General features: G+C 35.0%; 1 protein-coding gene across 1 annotated transcript in view; it reads right to left on the minus strand.

Annotated features, from left to right (window-relative positions):
• Window positions 1–9,253, minus strand: part of Smp_019280 (camp-dependent protein kinase regulatory chain,putative) — a gene marked incomplete at both ends in the record, with an annotated part of 36,052 nt that extends 26,799 nt beyond the window's left edge. The window contains one exon of the mRNA XM_018791974.1: window positions 9,115–9,253. Coding sequence (XP_018644881.1) covers window positions 9,115–9,253 — 139 coding nt within the window. The remainder of the gene's footprint in view (window positions 1–9,114) is intronic.
• Window positions 9,254–12,052: the final 2,799 nt, after the last annotated feature.

Here is a 12,052-nt window from a genome sequence, read left to right on the forward strand (position 1 = left end):
ACACCCTCAGCTAGTGCTGCGTCCTGTAAAACTAAGGTGGTTTACTCATGATCTCAACTCTATAATATTTTATTTTCTGTTGAATAATTGTGTAGGATAGTATTAAGGTGGGAAGCTAAATTAATTAAAATGAATTATCTATGTCATTATCTTTAAGTTCTTTTGTATTACAGGTCACTGAACGCATTAATTTATTAGAAAGTATGAACATTTTGGTGTTTAGTGGCTCGACATCTGACTCCAGGTCAATCGTATGAATGATTGTTCTCGAAACATACATGTCGTCCGTCCTCGTATATAATCATCGACTTAAATCGCGTTAGTGAATAACAGAATTAAATAAGTCAAATACGAGAATGGATTTCGAATACGTATATTTTGTAAAATCGTTAATCTGAATAGACAATCAGAGGATCGTAGCGAAGGGAGCGAAGAAGCGAGAGTGAAGCGAAACGAAAGGACGCACACTGGAGAAAGCACGTGAGCCAAGTCGACTTAACCAGGCATGAAACGATATTTACAGTCACAACAAAAATAGGTTGCAGACATGTGATAAGATAAGAAATGCACACATACGCTAATATAAATAACAGTCAAGGTTGATAAACGAATAATTACCAAGGTCAAAAATGTGACTCGAGAGGAATGAATAAATTGACTTGTCCGGAAGCTAGAATAAGCTATGTGAGCTCAATATAACAACCGACACTACAGGAGACGATCTGACATAAATGGACATTAGTAATTTCATTTAGGACATTTTAACGATTCTGTAAAAACACCAACTCTTTTTCTGAATGATACGAATTTATTTCAAGATCACTGTTACTAGATAATAATCAATGAAAGTAGACACCAAACGTGGGTCACAATTATTTTTTCAGTCTTTCACCAGTCAATTACCGAGTAGGATCTACCAAGAACATAAGAAATGAGCTTTTGTATTCTGGAAAAAATATTTTTACGAAGAATGTCCTCAGAAGCGACTACTTATGTTGATTAAATAAAACGATTATGATTTTCATTCACAATTTATTTATCCCATTATAACCATGATTATTTCTTTCCCAAGCTGTATTATTGCATTTTTTCCCCAACTTTTACGGTGAAATTCTTACGATTAAAGCATATAAAACATTCTCACTACAAAAGTTATTTGACACAGGTATTAATGTTTTGTTCTAATGATTTACATCAAAATAAAATATTTTATTAAATAAATCACAGTAAAAGGTATTTAATGTGTAATAATAATTACTTTCTACTCTATTTGTTTTCGACCTCGAAAAAAGTTATGGTTGGAGAAAATAATGGATTATTTTTATTCCAAGCATTAAGCGATGACTTTCGGATTATATATATATATATATATATATATATATATATATATATAAGATTAGGAGATTCGCTCAGCACTCTCCAAGTTTGCATAAAACAATGAATAACTTGGCTTTTAAATTCGCATATAAGTAATTTCCTATCAAACTATCCTCTAAATTAACTGAATAAACGAAAATGAAAACTCATACTATATTTTTTACTAGTTATAAGAACAAAGACTCACTAATAAATATAAAATTAAGACATAAAAATTGATGAAGCCATCAAGTAGAATTAAAATAGTAGAATATTATTTCTCTTTTTAAACGAAACGAAAAAAATCAATAAATTATTTGAACAGATTTATAATTATTATATGTAGTTGAAATCATGAGTCAACTGAAGCTAGACCACCATGGAAAACTTGGAAGCACTGGACGGCTGTTTCGTCCTATTGTGGGACTCCTCAGCAGTGCGCATCAACGATTTATAATTACACTACAACTAACGGAAGATATGACTTTCAACATGTTGGACATTAATAATTTAATAACATATCATGTAATTTGAGAATAATTTTATCATTACTGTTTTAAATAATTCCAATATATTTTTTATAAGCTACAAATAGCAATATATTTTAAAATTAGGCATGATATTAGGAGAAACGAACTTCACAAGTTAAGTAATATTATTACTAAAAAAATATGCCATTATTTGTTTTATGTGTTTTATATATAGTAAATGTTTTTAACTTTTTTTGTTAACTTCTCAATTGCTCATCCCTTAAATAAAGTTTGGTGTTGTTTTGATTTAAAGCAATTAGTCCGTCTGATAAATTTCGAAAGTATAATAAGAAGACGAAGATTATCTGAACATAGTTCTGATAATCTTCGTCTTCTTATTGAATACAGTGATCTTGAGTGCTGTTAGAGGTTTGAGGGCAGTTATCTATTCCCGGTTGCCCACACCGTGGAAGGGTTCTTCTAGAGGTACCTGAAAAGGAAGTTGAGTTAGAAGTGGTCTTAATGACCTGAGAGCGTGAACGCAGTGCCCAAGGGACAACTGCTTGAGGTCGGTCACACACGACCTTTTTGTGGGTAATTTTTGTGTCAGTTCCGTACTTGTTGGGACCTTACCACCGGAGACGGAAATCCGTGGGGTAAGGCGAGGTGTGCATTTTTAGAGTCGACCTTTTCTAACCCCACCCCTCCTTGTGGGAAGGCAGCATCGCTGTTATGCTGGTTGTCTGAAGGAAACACCTTACTGCTGTCACACCTCAGTACGGTCAGCATTACGGCTTCGGACCTTGGGTTTGCTGCTTTTAGTCTTACGGCTCTTTAACCAACCTGTCCGGCATGGTAGGACCTTGAGGAAGGATTGTTCCAGCCAGTATAGCTCGACTGGTTCATCACGATAGGAAAGCCCGACCACCATGTCAAGGTAGCAACAACGGTCGGGTCGTCTTCTTATTACACTATCGAATTCGTTTTGATTGTTTAGACAGTGAATTACAACTTGAAACTGATGAGGATGAAATAACCATAACCTAATGTATGGCGTATTCTAATAACCACTCATTTTTGAGATTTATCAATAAGTAAATGAATGGGATTTCAAAAAGACTTGTCATATGACTGAATAAAAATGATTTAGCCAAGCAATCATTATTCTAGATAGAAGTCACGTTATCACATTTATGAATGAACTAGAGTTCATAAAAATTTTAGTAATAATGACAATAACAATAAGAATAGCGATAATATATACATAAACATATCAATTAATCCAGTCCACTTACCAGATACAGATTCGTATACCTGGTTTTAAGCCACACTCTAAGTTTGATAGCTAGTAAAATTACCCGGTTGTTCAAACCAGAATAGATGGAGAGAGGGTTGCACCTGTGTCTTAGCAGTTGAAAGTTAAATGCTTTAAACACTCAGCCAACTCCTTAATCTAACTGCTTTCAAGTCAATAACTGATTCCTCCAAAGAATATGTTTGTTGTGTGTTATATCTCCTGGTGAATTATGAATAGTAACTCTAAGGACTATTTATCGACCAATGTATTATGCCTATTTCCTATTGTACAATTGTTACGTAACTAAACTATTCATATTCGTGTTTCTCTTATCATTAGCTTTATTTTGATCTTTGATTTATTATCATACGATTCTTGAGTTATAATCACTTTATTGATTACTTTGGTTTGTATAAAAACTCAGTATGTTTGTAAATAATGATTCATATTGCCGAGGCCGTTATTTGTGTTCTGGACTCAACTGGCTGGGCTAGGCATATAGGAAGGACCGAACAGCACCCAAGACTGCTCGTACGATTTCAAGTATCATTTGCGTCCGATCAATAAATTCACTCCTCTCCTAATTGCACGTTCATATATATTACGAAGCCATACGTTATAACATTGTGAACCATCAGTTCTCTAATCTTCAAACTAGTAAGAATGATAAATATATATCTTTAATCTTGCTGTTAATAAACATAATAACCTATAATTAATTTCTAACTCTTATTAACTGTTTCGATCATTATAGGTGTGTGACGTAATCCATTTTTATAAATATCTTATTTATTCATAACAATCTACCCAATACTCAATTTATTCAAAATTATCAAATCAAAACTTGCTATTGATACCTATGAAATCCATTTTCGTTTTTCACGCAAAGGTTTTTGGTGTTTTTAAACTTTATTCATTCGTATACATCAAATTAGGTCAATATATTCCAGAGATCAAAAAGAAATATTATCCTTAACAGTATCACTAGTATGTCTATCCATATCAACTTTAAACCCGATTTATCATTAGATAATACAATCAATGAATGTATAAATTTACAGTGCTAAAAGTTGAAAGGGTTGCTTTTCAATTTATCAGTTATTTAGTCAGGATATACATGAAACAGATGGTTTAGTGTATTTACTTATTTATCATTCTTTAATTAAACGTAAAACGGTTATCACAATGTAGTTGGCCTTGTAAAGTAATTAAACACACATCTACATACTAACGTATACTTAAGCATATATATATATATATATATATATATATATATATATAACATTTCCAGAAATTAATCTACTGAATTATTTGTAATAAATCGAAAGGTTAGCACTACTAATTAAGTGTATCTATATCTCATTTATTTGGATGTGCTGATAGCAATGGAAAAAATATCGAAGTACAAATTCTCCTCTCGAAATGATTAACATTTGTCAAATAAATATCATCAGATTGGGGTTTCTGTGGAGATTGTAGTAATTTAAAAGTTAAATTCATGAATCGATTAAAGCTAGACCACTATTGAAAACCTGGAAGCACCGGACGAACGTTTTGTCCTAGTATGAGACTCCTCAGAAGTGTGCGCTCGCTTGTGACTGGCTTCAAGAGGTATTTCCTAAAATTCTATTGAGAAGCCATAACCAATGGAGTTCGACCGTGTCTGTTGTGAGGCAGTTACTCACTGAAAACAATGGTGGACGGTGGCGCAATATCGTTTATTGATTGAAGTTGGACATTAACACTAATGGATGCCAGCTCAGTGGTCCGGAGGTTAAGTGTTCGAGTGCGAGACCCAAAGTCCTGAGTTAGAACCTCGCGAAAGGGATCGTGAATGGGTACTGCTGAGTCCCATACTAGGACAAAACGGTCGTCCAATCCTCCCAGGTTTTCCATGGTGGTCTATTAAATAAATATCAGTTGCTAACTAAAAAGATTTTTCATATATATATATATATAGTTTATAAACCTTCATTTCTTTGATTACAACAAAAGATAATAAGGATATATTTTTGCCCTGGAAAAATCGTAACTGTAGTCTGTAAATTGAGAAAATATAATTTCAACACACCTTATACATATCTTACTCCATGATTTTTGGCGATAGTTCTTTTAACATAAAGGAATTTTCATGATTTGTAATATATTCACGATATATATTACAATCCAAGAGTATCGGTTTGGATGGGCAAGACTTTCAGCTTTGATATCTAGCAGATGTAGTACACATGGATAACAAAAAGTACCTAGGTACGGGGGAAAACGATGGTGACAATATAAACCAAACTTTTTATTACTACTAAATGCTTCCTACAGTCATAACTAAAGATCTGCCAAAAATCATTATCTTCTATGGTGACTCGATTTCCGAAAATTCTAGATTAAACCTTAATTAGAGCTTGAATAACTGTAAGAATTCTTTAATAATTATGTGACGAAGCACTTCGTTAGAATTATCCAATTTATTACATTTGTTACACAATCTGAAACTAAATAACATTATATTTATCAAAATTTTCCAAATTTATTTCTTCAAACTTTCAAAGGCCATTGTGGAACTTTATCAAATGTATAAATTAATTTGAAGTAAAGCATATTTCTTTTACCTAGTTGGATAATAAACCTCAATAGTTCCACATTTGAACAGCTCGTGTCGATAAATCGGAAGGTACACTTGGAAAAAAAAACATTTTGAATTATGTGAGAACAGCATGTCAGTATGCATAGTGCACCTTTTCGTGTTTGTTTTGTACCAATTCTTCGTATCTAAGTAAGTAAGAGTTTCTCTTTTAAAAATAAGATACAAAATTTACAACCTCTATTCAATATCAGTAAAATTAGTATGCTTCAGTTTACACACCAAAACATTTTAAAACATGTTACTACTCAAGATAATTCATGTCATTTCAATTCATATCAGTAGTTCGTCTTGAAGGTAAGCTGAGGCACAACCCATTCGTTTCTATTTTTCTTAACCATAAATCCAACAAAATGAATCATTAACAATTTCTTTAGTTTTTTCATCTGCATTTATTTATTTTGGCCATAAAACACCAATATGGGTGTGTATAGCAGAAAGTTACTGAGTCTGTGTATATTATCTACCATACACGTGCATTAAAAATAAGAAACCTAAAAAAGAGAAGAACTGTAATCCTTTGAGGCCCATATGTCACCTGACAGATGAAAATCAAGAAACAACATGAAAACAGTTGACTGATACCCGTCACCAACTTACTCTTTTTTACGTGGTTACACATAAAGGGTTTCAGTGAATATATAAAACTATAATGAGAATAATGTAAGAGGTTTTAAACACAAAAGAGATCACTTTGGACTACCTTTTTAAACAAAAACTAGGGAACTTTATATAGGCTTTCTGAGTTAGTCAATAAATATCAGTGAGTGAAATGTACACCTGTCAAAATACAAATGCACTTTACGACAAAATATTTTGATATTTTATTTACTTATCCGAATGATATATCAGTTAGCAGATGCACAGACAACAATAAGTAGGCATAACTTCACAACACAGAGCAAGACAACCCAATTCACAGTTTCATGATAACTACATGTTTGAGATTATTTCCGTTTAAATTACTTTCGCTGTCGTGTAGAGGAATGAAACATTCACTGGTTGACAAGTGTAATAAATTTAAGGTGATTTCCGAATCGTCGTAACACTTGTTGTGTTCCCTTAAAGGTTATTAAAAATAATCGATTACATATTGGAAACGAACAAACAAACCTTTCAGAGGCTGTGGTTATTACAGGAACTGTTTGTTTCGAATCACTGACAGTTATCGTAACATCACACTGTGGAATACCAGTGGGAGCGGAAAATATACTCGTGTCTAAAACTTTATTGATAAAATAACCGCTTTAAACAAGGGGTTACATTTACAAACTTTACGGGAGAACATTTTTAAATTAATGATATTACCATAAAAACCAACTATTTTTAGATGCTTAGGGAAAATCAATAGATCGTGGATAGTGATTTGTTAACACTCAAGATTTGAAAATATTTTAAGTTAACGAGTCGTCAGCTTAGTGTACCTGTAACACAACTTCTTACTGTCGTAACTAATACCTAAACAAAGAACCTGTCCTTTTAGGCATTAATATTATCTCCAAGGCTAAGTATTTACCATAACCGCTAGATATCTGTATAGCATACATTTAATTAGCACGCAGATCAGCAAGGAAAGGTAAATCTTATTTGTGAATTAACAAGTGAAAAATAAAAGCCTTTGAGAAATTAGGAGCTCCATATTAGATTCAGACGAGTTTTCAACCTATGGGTAGAAGCTTTAGGTGCAGAGGCTGTGAGATAATTATTGTACAACTGTATTATTGGCTAGTAATAAAACCAGGATAACAATATTTACAGTTCTTATACTTCGGGCGCTTTGGATCCTAAAGTGAAGTGTGTTCTCGTAAATAATCAGTCCGTGACGACACAAAATCTAGAGTTGTTTTGCTTACCGAAGCCTGAAACAAAAGCCCTTACTTCAATAGGTTCGGAGATATGCTTTACGAAATCATCTGCAGGATATTCTATTTTAACTAGCTTGCTTTACTAGAGCTTTAATAGGTACTCAAATCCTCTTTAAGCTACTTGGTAATTCTGTCATCGAATCTTAAATGAACTTCTAAAACATGATTAGTCCAAAATCCATGAATATAGTTTCTTTAGGCAACTGATAAAGCACACAAATACTCATAGATCTCATTCATATTAGACTAGAGAAACGCTACTGTTAATTCGCCAACTCTATTTTTAGCAATACTACTTCTTTTTTACTGTGATTTCTAAAATAAACTAACCAGTTTAAGAGGTTATAATGATAACATCCTTACAGTTGCCCAGTATCCTCGGTATGAGTACACCAACAAACTAAAGGCAGTAAAAATGTATAATCCAGGTGACTATCACTATCATGTGATACTACCAAAACGTTTTTGCATATTAAGGATAAATACAACATAGTAGCATCACAGTATCCAACTAAACTTGTATTCAAGATTACTTTCAATTACACTTTTATAAGTTCAGTCGAGGCAGAAAACTCACTTCGGTGACATAAAACTGGAGCATCTATACTGCTATATATACGTCCTTGTGTAGATTTATTATGCAATGGACAACGGTCTAAAACTTGAGACATCAAATTTTACTTTATCCCAATCTAAACCACATAGCGTTTTTTGAGCATGGTGAACAAAGTAGAATGTAAAATTATCGCGGCTAACATGGTGAAACTGACCAGCTTATATTTCACAAAAGGTTATCCAAATGATAACTAATTACGCTTACAGCGGTCTTATGAATAAATATTGATAGACAGAGAAATATTCAGTTTGATCTGATTTTTGATACACTGAACGACCTAAACCTCTTCCTTAACTTGTCGCCTGTATACGTCTGCTAACATTACAGGAATACGAAGTAAAATGACGGGCAACACCGAGTAATTTGATGTTTATGCAAACTAATATAGCAACAAAAAGTTTTAAATTTGGTTGGCTTCCCTAAACAGATGGAAAAAACGTTTAAAAAACTGAACTGATTAGAAGACAACCACATCGTTTAGAAACTGCGTCAGGAATATAATCGATAAATACAATCTCTGTAATCGTAATGGAGGGTCAGATTAAAAAAATAGACGGAATCACGTTTCTCAGATAATCAAGCGTTTCAACTTCAACCAAATGATTTATCCTCTTCACAAAAATATGTAAATGGTAGAAAAGTAATGCTTGGAATGTTAAATAAAGCAAGTTATTTCGTTGTTCCTAATCCACTTTCAAACGTGAGATTGCACGTTAAAATACTCAACTATGACTAAAACCTTCAGCTGTGTGTGAGTGATTATTTAACGAGAAAATCATGTGCTTAAGAATTTTTAAACATTTCAAGCATTTTTTATTCTTATCAAGACACTGGATTTTTACTTAAGTAAAGAAAATTAGAGAGTAACTTGCTTTCTTCAGGTTGACTTTTAGATTCCAGTAGAAGATTGCGAAAATAATTTGCTGCGAACTCAACTAAGTCGATCGGCTTTTCCAATATAGCCTTCTCCGTGAACTTCTCCAGTAACTCAGGTAACCCCTCGGGTATCATCTTAACCAGCGACGGAAACAAATTACCGCTTTGACGATAACTGAAACAGAATACAGCTTATCTAATTTAAACAACTTTGTATAGCTAACTATTTTTGGCGTCAAAAACAAAGATTTAATTCTCTGTCGTGATCCACAAGACTCTCGTGACCGTCGCGCTCTAATTTGTCTCCGGAAGTGAAGTTACTCTGAACAACTCAGGACCAGACTGATGCGTCAACTTCCACTCTTGAATTGTGGTGGAATAAATCTCACCCTGTAGAATTATGGTCTAGTTCGTTATTAGCACTATTATAATAATCGACCTAACTCGAAAATTTTAGATATGTCATGATGTGACTGCTTAATCTATAAGACCTTACGTGAAAGTCAGATCGTTGTCTATACTGACTCATCGCACCATAAAATAGGCTATATAACGTCCAATATTTTTGAAGAACACATTTAGGCTGATGATAGAATAATATATTTAATGTGAACAAAAACAAGTTTTACAGAATGACCACTTCTGAGAGGCTGGGACATGTCATCCGATTGGATCCAATGAATTCTCCCCGCCTCTTCCATTGTTGACCTTCTCTTCGGGTTAAGTGCTGAGTATCTATTTTCCCAGTTATTTCACGTTCAGCTTTCAGGATTATGTGGTTATGATAAACACCACTACAACCCCTTCAATAAAGTAAGAACTTTTAGGAGTTATCATGGGCCAACTAGACAACAGAATACAAATCTAGTGAAAGCTTCCTCTGATCTTCCCGCTGTTGATTGCTGCGCAACTCACCTGGTAGGAACCTGACCTCGATTTTCACTCTACAACTGATTATTTCGGCCTTTTTAAGACGATCCAAACTGGCCTTTCGGTCCTATTTCAAAAGCCTTATGAGGACAGCCCTCTAAAGGATGGCTTGCTACTTGACCATAAACCTCTAGGCACGAACGAGCCCCTATATATGTCACCGATATATTATCCTTCAACTGTCCATTACTTACTTACACCTGTTACTCCCAATGGAGCATAAGACGCCGACCAGCATCCTCCAACCCATCCGCCCATACAGTAGAACTGTCTTGACATTTGTATCGAAAATTCTGACTTTAGTGTTGGTTGACAATTGTTTTGAGTTCCAAATGTTATTTAGTTGTAAATATGCTGCTCTCGCTTTGCCGATCCACACCTTCACATCTGTATCAAATCCACCGTGTTCATCAATGATGCTGTCCAGATATGTATAGGATTTTACACCTTCCAAAACTTCTCCATCAAGCATGATTTGATTGGTTCACAACATATTGTGTCGGAGAATCTTGCTTTATGCTTTGTGTACACTGAGGCCTACTACTGCTGAGGCTGTTGCTACACTGGTCGTCCTCTCCTGCATTTGTTGTTGCGTATGTGATAGAAGAGCCAGATCATCTACGAAGTCTAAATCGTCCAGCTGCATGCTGCCTGTCCATTGTATCCTGTGCTTTCCTCCATTTGTTGATGTCTTCATAATTCAGTCGATCACCAGGGGAAAGAGAAAGGGTGAGTGTAAGCAATCTTGCCTAACACTGGTCTTTACCTCAAACGAGTTAGTGAGTTGTCCTCCGTGGACGATTTAACAATTTAATCCATCATAGGAATTCCGTATGAAATTGACTATCTTCTCAGGTACGCTGTAGCATCAAAGAAGCCTCCATAGTGTTGTCCTGTTCACATTATCAACTGCTTTCTCGCAGTCAGTGAAGTTGATGTAGAGTGATGAATTCCATTCATTGTTCCACAATGATCCGTAGAGTTGCGATTCGTCTGTACACGATCGATCTTTACGGAACCCGGCCTTTCGGTCTCGAAGTTGGGTGTCTACGGAGTCCTTCATTCTGTTTAACAATACTCTGTTGAAGACTTTTCCTGGTATTGAGAGAAGAGTGATACCCCTGTAGTTATCACACTTGCTGAGATCGCCTTTCTTTGGCATCTTGATCAGAAGTCCTTCTTTCCAGTCTATTGGTACTTGTTCTTCATCCGAAATCTTACTGAAGAAAATGTGGAGTATCTTTGCAGTTGCTGCTACACCTGCTTACCGTGCCTCTGCTAGAATGTCGTCTGGTCCTGCTGCTTTGCCGCTCTTGATTTGTCCGATGTCCATGCTGATCTCTTCAATTGTTCGTGGGCCAACATCGATTGGGAGGTCTGTGGGTGCTGCTTCGATGTTGGGTGGGTTCAGTGGAGCTGGTCGATTCAAGAGTTCTTTGAAGTGTTCTACCCAATTGTTTCGTTGTTCTTCAATGTCGGTGATTACTTTGCCTTCCTTGCTTTTCACTGGTCTTTCTGGCTTACAGTAATTTCTAGCAAGTTTCTTTGTCGTACCATACAGTTTTCTCATGTTTCCCTTTCTTGCAGTGTCTTCTGCCATCATTGCTAAGTCTTCCACATATTTACGTTTGTCCGTTCTGATGCTCCTCTTCAATTGCTTGTTTACTTCTGTATATTCTGCTTCTGCCTTGGCTTTTTCTGCTCTTGTTCGGCTGGCATTGACTGCTGACTTCTTCTTCCTCCTTTCTTTAATCTTATCCAGTGTACCAACAGTGAGCCATTCCTTGTGATGATGTTTCTTGTGGCCCAGAACCTCCTGACATATTGAAATGATTGCCTCTTTTATCTCTTTCCAGTTGCTCTTCGCAGTGGTTCCCTCTCCATTGAGTAGATTATGAAAGGCCTCTAACCTATTGTTGAGGGCTATCTATAATTTGTTGAGTCTGTCAGTATTCCGAAGAAAGGCCGTATTAAACTTTTTTTGATGTTGTCCGCGCCGTTGTC

Source organism: Schistosoma mansoni (genome assembly GCF_000237925.1).
Source record: "Schistosoma mansoni, WGS project CABG00000000 data, chromosome 1 unplaced supercontig 0010, strain Puerto Rico, whole genome shotgun sequence".
Taxonomy (NCBI): domain Eukaryota; kingdom Metazoa; phylum Platyhelminthes; class Trematoda; order Strigeidida; family Schistosomatidae; genus Schistosoma; species Schistosoma mansoni.